At 38.6% G+C, this 20,987-nt stretch overlaps 1 protein-coding gene and 1 non-coding gene across 3 annotated transcripts; both read left to right on the top strand.

Annotated features, from left to right (window-relative positions):
* The first annotated feature begins 5,631 nt into the window (after nt 1-5,631).
* Nucleotides 5,632-20,241, top strand: LOC111580978 (P2Y purinoceptor 3). Of its 2 annotated transcripts, XM_055011977.1 has the most exons (4): nt 5,632-6,104; nt 10,010-12,746; nt 15,697-16,136; nt 16,920-20,241. In XM_055011977.1, exons 3-4 carry the CDS (start codon nt 15,706-15,708, stop codon nt 17,584-17,586), a joined length of 1,098 nt encoding a protein of 365 aa, XP_054867952.1. In that variant the 5' UTR covers nt 5,632-6,104; nt 10,010-12,746; nt 15,697-15,705; the 3' UTR covers nt 17,587-20,241. The 2 variants fall into 2 exon arrangements, with proteins under 2 accessions (XP_054867952.1, XP_023144707.2); XM_023288939.3 differs by lacking the exon at nt 10,010-12,746 and having other exon boundaries at nt 5,635-6,104.
* Nucleotides 12,599-12,671, top strand: trnaa-agc (transfer RNA alanine (anticodon AGC)). Its single transcript has one exon. It is a non-coding gene; the product is annotated as a tRNA-Ala (tRNA).
* Nucleotides 20,242-20,987: the final 746 nt, after the last annotated feature.

The following is a 20,987-nucleotide window of genomic DNA, read 5'->3' as shown; positions in this document are numbered from 1 at the left end:
CTTTGAAAAGGGGAACATTTGTGCTTCTGTGTTCTCTGCTCTGTGTATCTCCAGCTGTGTCTCACCATGTTGTTCTTTTTTTCAGTCTGTTTGCTTTTAACTGGTGTTTGAAATGAAAGTGTGTTGTGTTTTTTTTTTTTCACAGATTTATTTGTGAATCACGCTGAATGTAGCGGAAATGCGCAGTGGTATGTTCAGTAAAAAGCTACCGATTTTAATCTGTCTGATGCTTCATTTAAATATTGGCAACCCCTTGTGCCACCTGCTCAGGTTTTCACTTTTGTCTGACAATAAACTATTCAGGAAGAAGCACCACATCCTGGTGATTCACAAAAGTGAAAACCTTTCATGTCAAATTATTTTTGTTCCAGATTAAAACCACTCTTAAGGTTCAGACAGTCTGAGATGTACAAATCCTTTGTTTGTCTTTTTCCATCCTCCTTTCCCTTAATACACTGTCTTGTGGTTCGTCTTCAGTGAGAATCAGTTGCAGCATGTACATGTCAGTGCAGGAATATTCAGTGTCGTCTGTGCACTCAGCTCACATTAACAAAATATAAAAGCAGACATAAGGTAAATCAGGGCATCTGCAGCAGGTGGCTCGTAAACATACATTCATAAAATAGTGCATAAAAGTACATATAGTACCTATAAAATTTATTCACCTCGTGGAAATTTTCCCCTTTTATTGCTTTTCAATATTGATTTTTGGCAATTTAATTAGGCTTCTTTGACAAAAATTACAAACGCAAGCAAAGCCAATGAATTAGAAATATAAAATGTAAAATAAGTGATTGCATAAGTATCCAGTCACTTTTTATTGACTCACCTATAGACCTAGAAAGTTGAAAAAAGTCTGGACTAAAGACTAGTGAGTGAGGCCACCAAGACAGCTATGAGTCCTCTGAAGGAGTTCAAAGATTCAGTGACTGAGATGGGAGAAACAGCAACTGGTGCTTGTTCTTCATCAGTCAACGGTTTATAGGAGAATGGAAAAGAGGGAGCCACTGCTGGAAAAAAAAAAAAGGTAATATTAAAGTTAAAATTCAAAGACCAGAGTTTACCAGAAGGCATGTGTGAGACTCTGAAGTCAGCTGGAAGAAGATTCTTTCAGAGTAGACGCTACATTTGGCCGGCACCAAGCACATCCCCACTGGAAAGCATGGTGATGAACACTAGCTTGTAAGTCCTTCAGACGAGTCATCTGTGTCTTGGTGGCCTCTCTCACTGGTCTCCCTCTTGCACAGTTATCCAGTTTTGGGGGACAACCTGCTCTGGGCAGATTTACACATATAGTATGTTATATTCCTTTAATTTCTTAATGATAAATTACCGGCACAGCATGCTAAACCATAAAGAATTAATTTTATCATCAGACAGTTGTTTTAAATCTGTAGTGACAGGAATGACAACCTTGAAAAACCAGCAGTAGACTGTAAAAACATTCCGTCTCTCCCTCACATCCTGAGGCATTAATTAGAATCGTTTTAGCATGTGAAAGCAGATAGCCACTCACAAGGAAACTGGCAATAAAGCCTTTAAAAAAAGATTTAACTCAAGTGGTATACATGAACCGTAGGGTCATCTGAATATTTGCCAGGAAAAGTCTTTTGTGGGAAACCACACATGATGACTATCTGGGTTAGCTGTGGGCTGATAAATTCTTGTGAACCCGTCACTGCAGCTACAAGGGTCGCTCCGACTGTGAGCAATTCCACATAAAATTTCAAATAAAAGATCTGTTAATGGTGTCATCAAGCCTGAACAGTGTGACATGACCAAAGAAGGGAGAAAGCAGGGACGTTACTTCCACAGACTTTAGGACAATGCACCCCAGTACAACTGATGAAAAATGATAAGAGTAATTCAACACTAAAACAAGGTCAGGTTCAGGCCTTTTTGAGCTGCAAGAAAGATGCGAAAAAGGGTGGAGGCTTCAGAGGACTGCCTGGATCAGAAGGACTTTAACAATACTCCAGGATCATTTCGAAATCCGCTGATTAAGCTTTGAGCAACTTGTCTCTTAAGGGAAATAAGCTCTACTTCTCTGTCTGCACACGTCTTAGTTTCAACATGATGAATGAGCTCTTTCAGAAAACGAGGTCTGCTGGATGTTGGTCAGCTGTCAGAGTCTCACTGTCCATTTAAAATTTAATCATCTAAGTGACTTGACGCTCTTTCGTGTATTCATTTTAATCAGTGGCGGAGAGACAGATAGAAATGAGATTGATTGATACATTTATCCCTTTTATTGTTGTTACAGCCACTGGTTTTGCCGCTAGTCTTATAGAGGCTTAAAACCATTCCATATTTTAACTCTTAAACAATCACTTCCCTTTATTCTGTTAAGGTGATTTTATGCCTTATTAATTATATCAAATTATAAAATTCAGAGTCGTGCTTTGCAGATGCACAACCAGTTTTGCGTCATTGTGTGTGGTCGAAGATAATAGCAGCCAAGTTTCTATTCTGGTATTGTTTACTGGGCCGACACAAGCAACTAAGTGATAATCAGTCATGTTGTTTTCGTCTTTTCCAGTAATGCCAAATTCCTGTGAAGAATACAGATTGCTTAAATTCAAACTCATAAACAGTGCAATTTATTATTTGTATGGCTTTCTTTTACACACACAGTGACAAAAGGTCTTGTCAGCTTGCAGATTTTTAGGATTTGTCAATAAAAATTTGACGTGTCTGGCTTTCTCAAAGTCTCTTCACACACTCTTAGCTTAATAATCAGCTAAACGTTGACGATTTAATGTGCAGAGTTTATAGAGTCAACAAATCGCTTTATAGCAATACAATAAAATGACATAATCTCACTGCTAATGAAGAATGCCGTCTGAGGTCTGTTCGAATCATTCATTAACACTCAACAAGCCATAAATGAAAAATAGAGGAGTGAATCAAGAATGACACGAGTTCATCTCCCATCAATGCACTGATAAGGTTGTCGATAATAACTGATTACACAATGAAGGAGGCGACACAAACTCATTTTCACATTACAAGCTGAGAAAGTAGACATGACCTCCAAGCAGAAGGAACTCGTGTGGTCGTGACTCAGCAGTACTAACACTGAAGACAAAAGCAGGAACACATAACACAGTGTTTTGAGTGATGCTTTAAATCTGCAGGCATTAGATCAACTGTTCCTTAATCTCCAGATCAGGATCCTGTAAAACAACAATTACTTCTGCCTCAGCAAGAATAGAATATGTTCACATGTTTTCCACCTTTTTTCGATAGCAGATTTGCAGCGAGCCAAGAATGTAAACAACAGTTTGTGTCCATAGAGCATTGAATCTGTGAACAGCTTTGATATTTGATCCAAGAACATGGTTTCATTAATAGCACTGAACTGTGATAAACTCTCTTTTTTGTTTCCTCTTTGAAGTCCTGGCCCTTATGGCGGAAGTCATGATTTATTTATTCATTCTTTCGTATTTGTTAAACATTACGCGGTGGCACTTATACTTCTAATTTTGGAGATCTTCTAGAAATTCTGTGCTATTTTGTGTGAGAATTTCAAAGATAAACTAACTAGCATTTAAGTCAATTCAGTTATGACAATAAAGAACAGAGGGGAGGCACAGTGAGCTGCCTCGCAATTATTACCATTTACACTAGTTAAAACCTGTCATTGTTTATGAACGTCACTGACAGAAATTTGTACTTTGTGACGTTTTCCCAAATATGCGTCCAAAATTAGACAAACTCTATAGCGGTCATCATATTGCTTTAGTTCTGTTGGAAACCGGATGCGGAGCAGGAAACAGCAATGTTAACAATTCCCAAAAGAGTAGCTACAATAAAATTCTCATAAACACTCAGTGAAATGAAATGCAGGATCACATCCACCACAAAAAATGCCAGCGTATGATATTATTGAGCTGCAAACAGGCATTTATCTCACTCAAAGATGCTAGGCCAAGATGTATTTCAGATGTTTATGCCACAAAAACTTCGATTTTTCTTCAGTCAAAACCTATACACAAGTAGCAAATTAAAGAAAGAAAACAAACTGGAGTGTCTTAGTAAGGTCAGTTTTGCAGAAGGTTTACCTGATCAGCTAACTGATAAATAAAATACACATAAGCAAACACTAAATTTTGTAGTCACGGCATCTAGGCAAAATGCTTCTACGGCCAATTGCATGAGGGGGTACTTTGACTTAAAATTACTCAAATTAAAGCTATGGCTCTGTTCATATGCAGTGTTTTTGAGTTTGTGTGAATAGGTGTCAATCAACCTTGCACATCTAGACACTGCAATTTTACCCTATTCTTCTTTGGAGAACTGTCAGATTGCACAACAATAATAAGAGAACAACCCTTTTCAAGTCCTAGGATCCCCACATCATGGTGCTACCACCGCCATGCTTCATAATAGGGATGGTGCATTTGTGTTGATGTCCAGTGTTTTGTGTTCACCAACATAACATCTAGTCTGATGGTCAAAAAGCTCAATTTTGGTCTCATCTGACTAAAGAATCTTCCTCCAGTTGACTTCAGAGTCTCCTAATTTTTTTCTGGTGAACCATAGTCTAGATTTAATAGAGTTTTTTTTTCACAATGGCATTTCCTTCTCCCCTCTCCCATAAAGATTTGGCTGGCGAAGAACAGGCAACAGCTGTATGCACAGTCTGTCCAATTGCAGCTGCTAAAGCTTCCAACTCCTTCAGAGGAGTCATAGATTTCTTGGTGGCCTCCTTCATTAGTCTCTTACTTGAACAGTCACTCAGTGTTTGAGAGCGGCCTGCTTTTGGAAGATTTAGACATTTGCAATATCCCTGCCATGTTTTAATGATGGATTTAATAGCACTAGATGAGATATGGATATGGCGAGTATATGGTGTGTAGATTAGTACTTAGAATTTATTAAGATGAACAGTATTCAGTGGCATTCTTGTGAGGGATTTTATAGGATGGTATTTCCTTGTGTCCATCATTTAATTTGTGCTTTTCAATAACCTACTTAAAAGAGTTGCCTGGAGTGTCCTTTCATCATATGTGGCTTATAATTAGGAGAACTCATTCACCTTTTACCAGACCTTCCAGTTACAGAAGTCTTCATACTACAACCACCTGAGACACATTCTTTGCACTCAGATGATCTTAATTTCACTAATTATCTGAATTATTCTAGCACCAATTAGCTGCATGTGCTGAAAAAGCTGAGTCACTTTAAAGGGTGTGAATACTTGTGTACAGTCACTGATTGTACATTTTGGATTTTTAATTGACTAGCATTACTTTGTAGTAATCTGTTTTCACTTTGATATGAAATAATCCTTATTTTGTAAACTCTTGTAAAAGAATATGGGAAAATTAAAATTCAATGCTGGAAATCCCAAAAAAGGGGGATGTAAATACTTTATATAGACACTCTACAATGGTCGTTTAGCAAAAAAGGCAAGGAAATGCTGTTAAAGTACTTACTGACTTTAAAAAATTGACTTTTGTCAGGTTTTTTCTACAGTTTTAACTAATAAACTAGCAGCAGGTAAAATGAAGGATACTTACTGTTGCTATGGTTTCCAGCATGCGAACGGTCCGAGCGCCTTGATTTGGAATGGTGATCAAACTGCTGACCGGAACTATGTTTTTGAGCTCGTACTAAAGTGCACCTGCCGGCTAGCCCGTCATGAATATAGCTCCCAGGACTCTGCCGTAACTGTGGGCGAATGTTGATATTTAAGGGTAAAACTAAAGTTACCAGCTAAAAACACGTAACCTAACCTACTTTATAGGCCGTTCCCTTTATCGTCGCGTCAGACTCGTTGCGCGTTCATGTAGCAGCGCGCATAGTTAAGCGGAGCAGCAGCGCGTGAAGTGCAGCTACCGGAGCTGCGGCAGGTAGATCAGGGACAGACGAGCGGCGGGTTCAAAGCTCACAAACTCCAAGTAGAAACGCTTCCACTGAGCTCAAGTTGACTGTTTGTGACTCGTTTTTTTTTCACGGACTGTTTATTTTCCCTCCACGTTGAGCCGTTCTTTGTTACTTCAGAGGAGAAAGAAGGAGCAGTTAGGAGTCCTCTGCCATGGAAAATTTGTCCCCAAGTTGTTGTTGATGCCGCCGCACTTGTTTGGCTGTCATTCAGGGTAAGTTGTTCTAGTTTTACTATCTCTTCTCACTAAGTCGTAAATGAAGGTGAAACGTCTTTCCAAGGAACTGCAGCCAAATTAATCACAACTTGGGTATTTAATGCCGTGCCTGTGTTGCCACATCTTATCTTACCTTGTGCTCCTCAGCTTTCTTATTCTTTCTTAAGTGTGTAAAAGTGTCACTGCAGAAATGTTTTTAAAAAATCATTGCAAACTCTCCACAGTTGCACAAAAAGAGAATATGATACACTTTCTCCTCTGCTGTTTGCTATGTGAAGCTTTTAAAGTTCCCAGACCTCAACAACCAATCGATTTATCGAGAAAAGTAATCAACAAATGAATTAGCAATGACAGTAATAATGAATTGCAACCCTATAAATTATATATATGGCCAAACTATATAAAAGCTTTTCATGTTGTGTTTCGTTGTTTACAAACTTTGAGCTTTGATGATTCACTAATTTGATTGCATTTCTTTCTATTTCATCTGTTTGTGACATTAGGATGTGCTGTAATTAGATGTAATATGATCTGAAAATGTGTAAAAATATGATTTTTCACTGTTTTGCTTTGGCAACAATTGTTTACTATTCATACTAATACAATACGTTGAACTGAATTGCACTGAGACACTGAAGGATATAAACTTGCATAAATACACAGATGAAACAGTAAATGGCCTCTGGTGCTAAATGAAGCAACTAAAACAACCCTCCAAGCCTTGTAGTTGTCTTTGTGTTCTTGCAGAGGAAGATTCGTCTCTTGTGTGCAGATGAAAACAAGCGATTGTTCTGTCATAGTACTTATGAGCATGCCTGCTGTGATAACATCAAATTTGTTGTATTCCTTTCCTGTTTTATCCCCAATGCTTTCAACCAAATTCCACACCTAAGCACAGCTGTGTTCTCGGTAAGTGTGGGAAGTTACAGAACCGGATCCAATGTGCCCCAAGGCAAGGTGCTATTAGAATGCATGCTGCATGATGTGCATTATGAGCACAAACCAGGTGTGAATATTTGCGACAGCAGCTCTATAAAGCGTGCAGAAAATTGTGTGAGAATTAGCAAATCATCCAATCAAATGAAATGTTTTGGGGGTTTTTTGTCATGCAAAATTGCAAACCACAAGAATGGGGCTGTGAAATCATCCTGGGAAAATGCCATTTTCCCCAGTGAAGTTGGTGTAGTTATTTTTTAGCTTGAGAAAGGGGTATTCACAGATCTTCACAGACAAATATTTACATTTATATAGGATACGTGCTTTACCACAGAATTACAGTTAGAAATATTAAAAACAGGCCAGACATGCTTTGTGTTTGGTTTGCTCTTTTTCACGCTTACTGTTACAAGTCTTTGCAAGCCGGATGTAGAGTATCTGATATCATCTGAGTTGTATGACAACTGGCCACATCAACTATCGGAGAATAACCAGTACAGTGTTTCAGAGCCATGGGCTCACACTGATATTTTAAAGAAACGGGAGATAAAGCTTACGCAGCCGTTGATAAATCTGCTGTTTTCCATCATAAGTTTTATAGCTGTCTGGTATGAGCAATAACAGAAGTAAATAAACCTAATAAAGAATATGGACATTTGTATTTATTTATTTTTAAATATTCATTTAATCATGTTAGTCCCATTGAGATTAGAGATCTCCTTTACTAGGGATACCTGGCCAAGAGGGCAGCAGCATAGTCACATTAAAAATAAAGGGCAGATAAAATCAACAGCATTGAAACTTGCTTACATGTAACAACTTGCACACAGACAAGGTAGACTGTAATGATTTCACAGGAGCTTTCATCACAAAATACATGCTAATGATTTTCTAAAGCGATTGTGACACCTTCAGATATCTTGATTTGTTTGGCCGACAATTTCACCTCTAAATAGGCAGTTTAGTGTCACACAAGACAAAAAAAAATAGCATATTACCTAATAAAAGATTGGGAATTTTCAGTGAAATGGCTTGAAAAGTGACTTCGTAAAATGATTAAACAACCTGTTAATTTCCTAATGATCAATTAATCTGTTAATTGACCATTTAGGCATTGCACACATGCGTTCTGCCATTGACGTTGGAAAAACAGAGATATGACATTTTCCCAGTAAGCTCACATCCCACAGCCTAATATGTGTTGCTGTTTCCCCTATAATTCTTAAAGCACCAATAACACTGTGCTTAAATCCTGTGAAAACAAGTTGTTGCATCATATCCAAGAAGCGTTTAGCCGTGCTGTCGTGCGTGAAGACCTGGTACAGTGGCCATGGGACTTCAGCATTGTTGCCGTGTTTTTAGGAAAGATTCCTTTCAGCCAGGCCGAGGTCAGGCTTCTGTGGGTGTTTTGTCTGACTGACTGGGAACAGACTAATGTAACGCTGGTTTCGAGAAACAGAGTTAGGTGATGGCTGAGTAGAGACGGAGGAGCAAGGCCAAAGTCGTTTACAAGACAAAGTTAAGTGCACAGCATTAACTCACTGAGTAAATAATCAAATCCCCACTGGCAGCCATCCTAAAAAAACTCCAAATTGGTTATTTAGGGGGAATGTCCTGAGATAAATCTGACTTTCTTTGATCTGAGTGGTTTTAGAGACGTAATTCCAATAATTTATCTTAATTGGAAACCATAGCAACCTATGATAAATTTAGAAAAACCTACTGTATAATTCTCCAAGGTTGCCAGAGATGCAATGGGGAGTCAGCCAATGAAGACAGAAAAGACATTTCTTTAGTTTTTGTTCTGTTTTTGTGTTTTACCAGCTCTGCTTTCACCAGAGCTGCATTTTCATCCTTGCTGCACCACAAACCCGTGACAACAGCAACCACAGCGCACAGACTTAACTGCTACTCACCACTCTGCTAAGCTTTTGATAAGCTCTCTGCCTGACTAAAGGTGGATATCAAGATCTTACAGCAACTTGCAGCTGCACATGTTTGGAAAAACATGTTTTTATAACAATTAACAATTGCCAATCTAGAGCAAAAACAAGTGACTGGTGACTGTTGTGCTAATTAGATTTAATGTTGTGTTTTCTTGTGGTCATTGTTACCGGATAGAGAAACAAACAAAGAGCTTTGTTTGTGGGAGTAAGAATAGGGAAGTCATCCCTGAAGGAAAACGAGCAGTTTTGTGTCAACTGCTTAGTAAAAGAATAATGCTGATGTTATTTTCATGTGTGCATCCAGCAGCACTTAAGTTGATGTTTTCCATATTGATCAAAGAAATATGTCATTATAAAAGCTGGTTTTAAGTCAAATTGAAACAAGTTACTGTTGCATCCATCTCATCAGCCATTATTCTGTCACTGTTGTCCATGAATGTAGCTAAGATGGCATCTTAGGCTGGAAAGTTGATCTTTGCTGAACTAAACTGTTGAGTGAGCAACTTTTCCATTCTTTTTGTCTGCCAGTGAGTCAGTATCTCAATAGATTAAGTTTCTTTTTCCCTTAGTTTTTGTTTCCTCAATCCAAGAGAAGCTGTGGGCATAACAGTAAGTGAATGGATGAACAAATCTGAGATTTGTGGTGATTCATAGCTCTGAAATCAAGTTCATACAATATCCTAAAATGTTACTTAAAACCAAGCAAAAACTCTTCATACTTCTGCTGCATTGTGAGGTTCACTGCATTGCCTGCGTGGAATAAATGCGACCACAAATGCTCACTGTCGACTGAAAATGATATTGAGCGGAAAGGTTAATTGACGATTAGGCACAGCAAAATAACCCAGCTGCCCCCACTCCAAACGGAAATTGGCCACCATACACGATATCTGGCTGATTGAATGAAGTGAAACAGAAGCAATCCAGTCTGATCGTGATAAAAGGAACCATGTGGTGTATCCACATTTTGGTTTCAGTGACCGATAGCCCATTCCCCTTTCTGTTCTCTTCTTTCATCAGACCTCCTGTATGTGGCAACAGCTCGACACACGGGGAAGTTCTACGGAGAACATCGTGACCTGCCGTCGATCAGTCTTTACATGCCGCATGAAATCCTAACAGCAACATGCAAGAGCATGTTTTTGTCTACAAGTCTGGGCAAATTAAATTAACTGAGTAATGCTCACAGCTTACGGTCAGCCATGCAGCAATTCCCATATTTGTACTTAAAGCTTTTGCAGTTCTTCTGCATAAATTAAACAATCTGCACACTTAATTTGGCCGAAAAGACCAAGAAAAGAAAGATTTGCCCTACTGTGTGTGCTGCTTGTTTGCTGTGTGAGAGATTGTTCTCTAAGGAGAGTTTGAAGTTGTTTATTAGGACTATAGACTGATTGCACACATTGCAGATGTGTCTCATGCAACCAGCAACTGGTTTATCATCTTCTTGACCATATGGCAAGCAGTATGTTGAAACACCAGCCTTCCCCATCCCACTTCTGTCTATTTATGGTGCAATAGATTAGTTTAATATGCCTCCTGTGTAATGGCCACACTGCCTGGCTGCAGGGTTGATTAGCTGGACAATATTAGCGTAGATGATTAGCGCAATGTTTTTTTTCTTCCACTTTCAGACAAAGACCAGTGACAGTTTCAGCGTGCAATTGTGCATGTGTTATAGGTGTAGCTGCAGCTGTCTTTGTTGGTCACATGAAATAATGTTTGTGATTTATCAATGGAGACAGGATGTTTACGTTAATGTGCTGGTGTGCAAATGTGCATGTGTTTTGAATGTTTAGGCCCACTTCCCTGTATTTGTCTGTCTAATGTTCACCTGCTGAAATACTGGACTTTAGCATGTTTTCGTGTGAACGTCCATTGTAGATTTGTGTATCCTCCTAACTGCTCAGCTGGCGGTGTGTGTTTGCAAATTAGGAGGTGGCATGGGGGCCAGTGATGGAGGAGCGGCAGGCATGAATCATTGATTAGGGTGGCCAGGGACGAACGGTGGAGATCAAAGATGGGAAAGTAATTAGAGCTGAATTGTTCCCCACTCGCTCTGCTGAACTCTAGATCTCCCTCCTCTGTTCATTACATCTCCTGCTCTGTGTAAATTACCCAGATAGAGTGTCTCTGAGTACAGTGTCATTCTTTATGTGCCCTTATCTGCCAGTCATCTACCCTTTTTAGAATAGATTCCCTGGAGGGCAACATCTGTGAGGCTGACCAGACAGACGCAGAGTAATTGCCACAGCTATAGAAAGCAGATTACAGCGTTTTGTGGGTGTGTTGGTTTGTATAGATTGACAATTTTGTCAGTCATGTCACATTTCTATGATTCAAATTTATCAGATGTGAACATTTTCAGATATTTTTTTAAACATTTTCATAGCACAGTGATTTGCCAATCTTGATTTCATCCATGGCAGAGGCTAAAGCTCAACACATCACCTTGAATGCCAGTCATTTTAAATTATTTATTCATCTGTTTTTTGAACATTTGATTAAATATGTGGTCAATCAGATCACCCCAGGAACAACATGTGTTTAGATAATTGAAATCAGCATTATTTTGATTTTTTTTTTTTTGCAACATGTAGGCAGGGAAAAAGGGGGCTACACGAGAGTGACATGCAGGATTATCTCCATTTAATAACAAACATTGCCAACTCCCAAAGGAAATATCTGGCTCTATGGCTGCTAAATGCTCAACCATATTAACCACCCAGACACTATCTCTGTCTGCCTGTCATTTGGTGCTTGGCAGCTGTTATATAGTGAGTGTATCTGAGTTTTTCTGTGCAAACCGCTTCCTGCTGCTACTGCTGCAGACATTGAGTGGAATTGCTGCGTTCTGGTTGTTTTGTTGCTACTAATAATCCCTTTACATTATACATAGTACTTTAATATACTGTTGGTTTAGAACATCTTTGAATGCAGCTTTATGGTTTGTAAGTATGTACGTTTCTGTCCATTTGCTGTCTGTCTGCATCTGAATTAAAGAGCATATTAGCCACACTCAAGTAATTATTTTCATTGCTGCACCTCTTAGTATACCCCTTTTCATGACATTTTTGCCTTTTCGGCATAGCCTTTAAGATATGACTTTAAAAACTGTTTCTATAAATATGCATGTGTCTAAAGCACTATCTAAACTACATCAATACTCTGAAAAATCTAAGCCTAACCCCTATCCAAGCTGAAATGGGTTGCTGATGACCTGGTGGATGTTAACAGGTTCATTAGTCCTGATGGTCCCAAATCCACCTGTTCAAAAAAAAAATCATTCATTAATCATGTGGTATTTAATTTACAACCCTGTTAAGTTCAGCTGTTAATCTCCCATATTTATCCAGAGTTGCAGTCACATTCTTGCAGTCATGGTTTATAAATAATCTTGCATCGCACTCAGCTCTCCCTTTTGGCTGACCTCAGAGCAGAGAGCATGCAGCGGTGTGTTTCTCTTGTCATGTGATGAGATGTAAACAGACTGCAGTGACGGAGAGTACCCCTGTCATTGGCTGGTAACATTACTCCTTTGGGCTGGACTGCGGGTGTGTGCCTCTCAACGCAATGTCTTTTGCTGTTATTTATAGCATGTGTCTTGCAGGGGAATTAGCTCAAATGGTAGAGCGCTCGCTTAGCATGCGAGAGGTAGCGGGATCGATGCCCGCATTCTCCAATAAGCTTTTTGACTTCGGAAGCCTCCAGTTGGCACTTTGAGGGCAAGAGAATTTCTGCAGACTGTTGGAGACAGGTGAAGACAGCATGAAAAAGCAGAGTTGTTGGTGATCGCATTACTAAATGAAAGGCAATATATCTTTCCAGAAAAAGAAAAAGAAACACATTTCTAAGTGACCCCAAACTTTGAACAGTAGTGTACATACCTGCTTCAGGTTTCAGGAACACTCTTTTTTCTGCTATGCTCTGTTTACTGTTCAGTGCAGTTTGCAGAAGCAAACTCATTCATTATGAAAGCAAAAATAACATACTGCTGTCACTGAAAGTGTAACGTGAGTTTGTGGTGTGTATCCGTTTTCCTCCAGTAAATATTTTTGAATCCATTACAGGTTGACTGTAAGTCAGGACTCAGCTACAAATTGTATCGTTTTCCTTTTTGCACCTTTCATAACACATTTTGACTTGATTAGTTATATTTAAAACAAGGGAACAAGTGCTTGTCTAATTGCTCTAATTATTTACAGCTGTGTAAAGAAATTTCTTCAATATGCAATTATTTAAAATATAATTTACCACATAGTTAAACAGACCAAGAAGAAGTTTAATATTTCTGTTTCCCACCTCTCCCTAATTGATTTAAAAATAAACTGATACTCAACTGTTCATTAATTTTTCATTAACGGTATCCACTGTTGCTGATAATATGTAATTCACCACAGATTCAGTGTGGGAAGCTCCCAGATTTTATTTGGGCTTGGCTTTTAGACCAGTCATTTTCTTGCAAAGGCCTGCAGGATCCAGCATGTGTGCGTTATTTTTTTTTTTATCTCTGTATTGTTGGAAACCTTACAGGTCTACAAAACAAAGCAGACCTGGCAGTGACCTCTTTAGTACTCTAGTGAAGTAGTAAGTAATACGTTTAGTGTCATGTTACTGCTCGCCCTCTGCGTTTCAACTTTATGTTCATGCCAATATTATGAAAAAACCTGGCTGTCATTTCAATATAAACGAAAGTGAATCTGTTTTATTCAAATTCACATAAAAAAAGTGGTTCATTACACTTTGTCCCTGGAGGTTTGGCATAGCGAGCACACTAAAGGCAAGCCTGAGAACAAAAGCTGGCCATAAAAGGCTCTGTCAGACACAAACAAGACATTTCTTCTCTGACCAACATGAAATTGACTGCATTTTCTAAAGTGCAGTGTTTTCAAAAAGCTTCCAGATTTACATCTGTGTACTGACATCAGTGTGCTTTAAGTTAGCCGAGAAAGTGGTCTCAAGGTCTTTCTTGAGATGGACAACAAATCAAAAATATGAATAGCACTGTACATGAGTCATCAGCAAAGAAAGCAGACTGCAGTGCACTTTTGTTATTCTTGTGAATGATTATCGGTTCAGTGTAGAGAAATGTTTTATGTTCTGCTGGCACACTGCTCCCCTCACCTCCTCCCCTCCTTCAACTACTCTACCAGGAATTATGAACTCGTGCGTCACTGTTGTTCTCGCACCCACACACAGGAGCTGACTTAAAACCCTCTCAAATACAGTTTTCAAAAACAAGTTTTTTTAATCAATTTTGCAAGACACCGCACATGCACTCACTCATACACACAGGCTTTTCTACTGAAGGGGTGTTAGTTGTGAAACGCCATGAGTCATAGTCTGTCAAGCCTATGGAGGAAGCAGCTTATACGAATCACTTACTCAACCACATGCTGCCATGAAGGAAATGGATATGACTGATGTTGTGGGGTAGCGCAATAATTTAAACTGTTGATTAATCTCTGTGTGTATGAGCCTGTTCCAGACAGTGTTAAAATGGGAGTGGGAGGTCAGACAGTGTGCAGTGGTTTTCATTTCAAAACCTGAGCAACCATTCAGCTTGCACTTGTTAAAAAATAATGGAGAGATAAAATTATAATCATCTAATGGTCTGGTTTCCATTTTATTGCCATTATATTGGTGGAGTCATCCTAGTAGCAACCTAACAACTGCTCCTAGAATATGCATAGTTACTACCTTGTAAGTTAATAGGTTCTAAGTATAGTTGGATGGTATTGCTATTCTATTCCATTTCATGTCAGACATGCTAAATTTTTAATTTTTACCCCATTACATTTAGTAGGATTTTCTTGATAGACCTATGATGTTCTGAAATGCAGTGATATATATTATCATTGGGGACCTCACCAATGATACTTTGCCTCGTTATTCCTTTAAACAAAGCCGTTTCTGGTGGTGCTTATGTACTTTAACTTCATCAAAATAATGATTACTGGACGTATATTGAAATATTATTCTATGGTGGTATTTATACTTTTACATATATACTTTTTTAAGACTTTACATTAGTACATCTCAGCTACTCTGCAATTACTTCAATGTAGCCTGTAGACTGCAATGGTAATATGAAACTCAGAGCTCACAAAGTATTCAGGCTGCACCAGTATCAAATAGCAATTAACTGAACCCAATTATCCAACCGATTAAATGTTGGCTTATAAAGAATATCCTGAACAAAAAATCCATTGTTGGCAGGGCTCAAGGTGACAGTGTCTCTCTGAAGTTAAAAAATATCAAACAAATACTGATCTATTGTGCCCTCTGGTGGAGAGTTTGTATCACTTGAATCATCATATTGAAGATCTAAAGAAGAATTTTTTTCAGGACAAACACTCAGAAACATGCATATATAAATACATGCAAACATGCTAGACCTGTTTTTCTGTTGAACCACCTATCCATACACAGGGTCTGAAAATTAGCTTCCCCTTGTTAGCTTTATATGTGCAGTAAAGTAAACAAAAAAACAGTATAACTTTTAAGTAATGCTGATGTAATACTTCTGTACCTTTTAGCAGCCATATGAATTTAGATTTTTAAGTTTTGCATAGGAATATCTCCTGTAAATTTGCAGCTGAAATTACAGCGACAACAAGCAAAGTCACATTCATTAGTGCACATCTTCATCTTGTTTTTATTTTGTTTAAATTATTGTTCTAATAAACTTTTCAATCTGTCCCCAGAATGTGAAGATGCAACATTCTTTCAGCTCCCTCCCTACTGAAACCCTCATCTCGAAAACCTTCCCTTTGGACTTGTTCTCTACCAGCATACACCCGACAGACCCATACGCAGCAGACAGCTTCATCCCCAGTAACATCAGCAACAGTAGCGGTGTCGTTTCCCTTCGCTGCACCTATAAGGAAGACTTTAAGCGGATTTTACTCCCTGCTGTGTATACCATTGTCTTTCTGCTCGGCCTTCCTCTCAACGCTGCTGTCATACTGAAGATATGGGGGACGAGGCCCAATCTGTCCAAAAACAACATCTACATGCTCAACTTGGCCATAGCTGACTTTCTGTATGTGATGTCTCTTCCTTTGCTCATCTACAACTATGGCAGTCATGACTACTGGCCCTTTGGGGAGTTTGCCTGTAAACTGGTCCGGTTTCAGTTCTACAGGTGGGTTCTTCTCTGACTATTGATTATTTATATATGTATACAGCTGTATGTTTAGTACTCCAAATATGAATGAGGATATTTAGTCTTTATGATCCCAGTATGCTTCAAATAAGCAATGTCTGGCATACAGTTTGATATGTAAAACTAAAAGTGTTCACACTTTAAGTTTAAAGGTAAGATGAAAAGAACAGAGAGGTGAGATGGGTTTGGCACAAATAATTTTTCTTGGAGTTTTTTGGAAGGCTTTTTGTTGAGTTGCACTTAATAGAAGCAGCAGAAACAGTTGCATGCATTCAGAATTTAAAAAAATAGACATTAGGAGAGAAGTTCAGATCTTAATACTGAGATTGTGTGTAGAGAAAGTTCCAAAAATGATGAATGCAGTCCGCCTTATTCTGTGATGAGAAAGGTGGGATAAGCAGTTTTAGATTCTGTCAGATGATCTGACACCAACTTTGAAGCATACTAACAATCTTTGGAGTGCAATTTTGTCATATATATTGATGCTGAAGCTTTCAGATGTTAAAATCTTTAAAGTTTTTTGCTTCTTCCACTGTGAGGTACCTTCAAATATACAGATTTAAATTCATGTATAGTAATATTAGTCTTCTTCCTGGCAGCCCTCGACCATTATTTCATTTAACATACAGTCTAAATGTGCAACTAAATTAGTGATGAGTTGAGACCATAATACACAAATGTAATCAATACAATACAGGACAGAACAAAAGAACACAACATGAAAATATTTAACAGTATTTTTCTTTCTTCTTTTTTTTTTAGCAATCTGCACGGCAGCATCTTGTTTCTCACCTGCATCAGTGTGCAGCGCTATGTGGGCATTTGCCATCCTTTCGCGGTGTGGCACAAGCAGGGCGGTCGCAGGATGGCGTGGTGTATCTGTGGAGCTGTGTGGCTGGTGGTCGCCGCCCTGTGTGCTCCAACTTTCCACTTTGCTGCAACAGGAATCCAGCGCAACCGCACAGTGTGCTATGATTTAAGTACGCCAGAGCGCTCCGTAGACTACTATCCTTACGGCATGGCTCTGACGTTCCTCGGCTTCTTGTTGCCTTTTATTGGCGTGATGGTGTGTTACTGCCGGATGGCCCACATCCTCTGCCGGCCAGTGTCCTACCAGGGTGTCTCCATGGCGACAGGGGAGAAACGGGACAAGGCGGTGAGGATGATCATTGTTGTGGCGGTGGTGTTCTGCATCAGCTTCCTACCGTTTCACCTCACCAAGACCATGTACCTGGTGGTGCGCACCAGTGCCCGGTGTGAGACTAAAAACTTGTTTTCAATCATCTATAAGAGCACCAGGCCGTTCGCCAGCATGAACAGCTTTCTGGACCCTATTTTGTTTTACTTCACTCAGCCACGCTACCGCAGGAGCACCAAGAAGTTTGTGCTCAAAGTCACCAGCCTCAGAGAAAAAGGTACCAGTGTGTGAGACACCAGTAAATCAGTTACTGGTACAATCTCTCTTAAAGCCTTGTTACTGCACCAGTGGTGTAACTTTGGATGATGTGTTGGTTTTTGAGATTTTTAACAGGTGCCCTCATTATACTTCTGTTGCTGACACTGTTGTTATTTAGACTTCTACCAATCACTTACTGTGTTCCTTCTGAATAGGCTCTAAAAATGGTGTATTTCAAATCCCTCTGAAATGTAACCTAAAGGTTGAAATCTTGTAATATAAGTGGTAAACTTTAAAGGCCGCCTGCTTGCATCATCTTGAATTCAGGCATTTGGACACCTCTTGTTGAGATTCCTGATTCTCTGTTGACTTTATTTCACTATTACTGTAGCTGAGGTATACTGTAAACTCTTATCATACTGTCAGCAGACATGGTTTTTAAAATCCTGTACCTGTGAAATGTTCACTGTCAGTCTCCTCTGTGCACTGGACTGTTAAAAAAAAAAAAAAAAGATATTGTTTTTTTATTGAACCTGTGTGAACCACCTTTTTGGTAAATGAGCTTTTCCTAGTTTTGTTTCACACTGAAGTGTACAGTAAAACAGAATTACTCTGTATTATTTTATTATAGACATGATTATAGATGTGTGACATGAAGTGGAGATGTACAGTAAAAGTTGAAAAAGAGAAGGAAAGAACAAGTAATATAATTTTTAGGATAAAATCCACAGGCACTAAGCCACAAAAAATGCTCAAAGCATTTTATATGTTGTTGCAGTTTTTATGATTGCATGCTAGAACTGCATGAAGTACTTGTGTGTGGAAATGAACTGGTAATGGAGGGGATACATGCCTCACAAACACAGTTGCAAAGACATGGCAGTTGCAGAAGCAGAGAGCCAGATTGAAAAGGAAAAATGTACGAGTATTTTTATACAAGTGGAGAGTTGTATTTTCAAATGAAGGTTTCTGTTTTGTTTCTGTTTTTTTACTCAACATTGCATTATCCAAGCTGAAAGTGTTGTTGTGGCATGTTTGTACCACTGGGTGGTGTGTGCACCCCACTGCTTTAATCACTATGCACTTCTATGCTGCCTCTGTAAAAATAGTATAGTTATTATTATTGTTGAGTACTGCTTGGATCTATAGTCAAAGAAAAATCAGTAGTTAAAAACTGTTAAATATCCTGTGCACAGCATGCTAGAACCACTCTTTTCTCCACATGTTGTTAAAGTTCTCTAGCAATCAAAGCTAATCCATTTAAATGTTGGTACCAACATGAATATACTTTGAAAAAAATCCTACATTAGATTGCTGAAAGGGAATAACAATGCAACTGATTACTTTAGAGCAGGGTCTCTATTAAGTCTGTCTCGTTCTCCATTTAGTGCGAATGTTCTAACAATTTAATGGAAGTCTGGTGTTATAGCAATGAGCAGAAAAAGAAGAAATACTTGGGAATAGAAATATGTTCTACCCAAAGTACATAAATTCTGTTTTGTCCTTTTTCAATACAATGCAGTCTAAATCTGCACAGTCAATACGATGGAGGAAATTTGTAACTTAATACTTTGTCCTGCCATTTCTTCTTGAATTCTACCAAGTAACTGAGTTACTGATTTTATGATTTAGTAATTTATAATGTTCATGAAATGAACATGAATGCAGATTGCATTTGAAATGGGCATTTAGATGTATAGTAATGTGTTGTCTGTTGTAATAGATTTTTTTCAGACAAGCTGTAAACGGCAAACTGTGGAATTATTTTTTTCTTTTTCCTTATATGTTGATGGTCAATGTTGCTTTTTTTTCAAATTTTCTTGAAATTTCTGTCTTTTTAGTGTAGAAACTGTGAATCTGTGCCTGATGATGAACTCTTGCTTGATGGAAAGATGCCAGTTGTGCCAACTAAAGTAATCCAGCGTCAATAAATCCACAACTTCCAATTTAGCCTTAAGCTCAGGATGCCACGTGAACCTCCGATTTGACAGTGTCATCAAAATTTAACTGAAATTAGTAAACTAAAACTATTTCTGATATATTCCCAACAGATTTTGGATCACTTAAAGGCCAGTTTAACAGAGCTCAACTACCTAAACACACTAGTCAGAGTTTTGCATCTATGAGGTTGTTGTAAATATCAGTTTAATGTGAACATGTAATTTGCATGTATTTTAATTGCAAGGAAGACCACAGTATGAGGTCTTGTGCTTAAAAATGCTCAGAGCTTCTTGATGTATGTACACTGGTAAAAAGTGAATATCCAGTAATGTAATAATACACTGTATGTTGTGCTCCTGGCCTCAGCAGAAAGAAACAAAACTGCAGTGTCTTGTTGTTCATGTGTCTGATTGGTAAAACGCTTGTGATTTATTTTTTCCACAGCTGTGTGAAATGTGTGTGTAGTCAGTTAAGCAAGAGCCAGATGTCTGTGTACTGTGCCAGCATATTTGTGTCAGTCAGTATTATTTAGATGAATTCTTATTTTTGTAAAGTACTATAACACAGATTAATATCTAGATTAACATTTTATTTTTGTATTTACATATATTGAATCATGTCATTTTTTAAAACCACGCAGCTTCTCTTAGTTTCATGTGAAAGTGTTTTGACTCTTGTAAAACTAACTGAAAACGTACATTAAAAAAGTCATGCAAACAACAGAACTTTGGGATGAATATTGATGGGGGAGATTGTGTCGCTTCCTTTTTTTACTTTCTTACATTTTATTTTCTGGAGTGTTGCTCACAACCTTTCTTACATGTTTCTAACTTGTGCTGTTGGTTAACACAGATTGGGCAAAATTCATACCATCCCAATACCTTCATCTGAATTCCGAATATGTACTTGAAACAGTGAGGTAAACTGGATAAAATCTCACACTAGATTCATCTGTAGTGGCACAGACAAGTTCATGAAAATACAGCACACAAACCCACTCTTTCAGACGGTGATTTTCACTGCATTGGTTGATGTTCCACATGTGACCTGGCATTTTGCAGGTCAGCCTGTGGAGGGCGCTGCAGCCAGCATCCACTTCTCCTCTGAAGGAATGAAACGCAGAATTCCCCCTTTGGAAACAAAAGGACCTGTTAACCAGACAGCCACATGGGAAGCACCACAGAGGGGTTATTGTGCATGAGTGAAAACTTTTATCTTTGCCCCCCACCTCCCCCGAATGCTGACACACTAATTCACCAACGCCATCATAACACACTGTGCTGCAGATAGTGCTGAATGTGCAGCTGCCAAAATAGTGTCTCTGGTTTGCTTTGGGAGCTTTTTTGAAATAGAAATATTGCAGTCTTGATAAGGCATCTTGGAATTCAGAAAGGTTAGATGCTGCTTTTAGGGGGGGGGAAACTGCAGGTCCAATGTGTAGTTTTTAAAAGTGGATTTTGTGCGTAAAACTCCTGACAGTGCTGTTGTGTTTT

This window comes from Amphiprion ocellaris, chromosome 7 (assembly GCF_022539595.1).
Source record: "Amphiprion ocellaris isolate individual 3 ecotype Okinawa chromosome 7, ASM2253959v1, whole genome shotgun sequence".
Lineage (NCBI taxonomy): Eukaryota > Metazoa > Chordata > Actinopteri > Pomacentridae > Amphiprion > Amphiprion ocellaris.
The sequence above is the reverse complement of the archived record's forward strand: the minus strand, read 5'-3'. Positions and strand labels throughout refer to the sequence as shown.

Coding starts and splice junctions, on each gene's coding strand:
- LOC111580978 (XM_055011977.1), top strand. CDS start 15,706: ATGCAACATTCTTTCAGCTCCCTCCCTACTGAAACCCTCATCTCGAAA. Junction 16,137..16,919: donor GTCCGGTTTCAGTTCTACAG/GTGGGTTCTTCT, acceptor TTTTTTTTTTAG/CAATCTGCACGGCAGCATCT.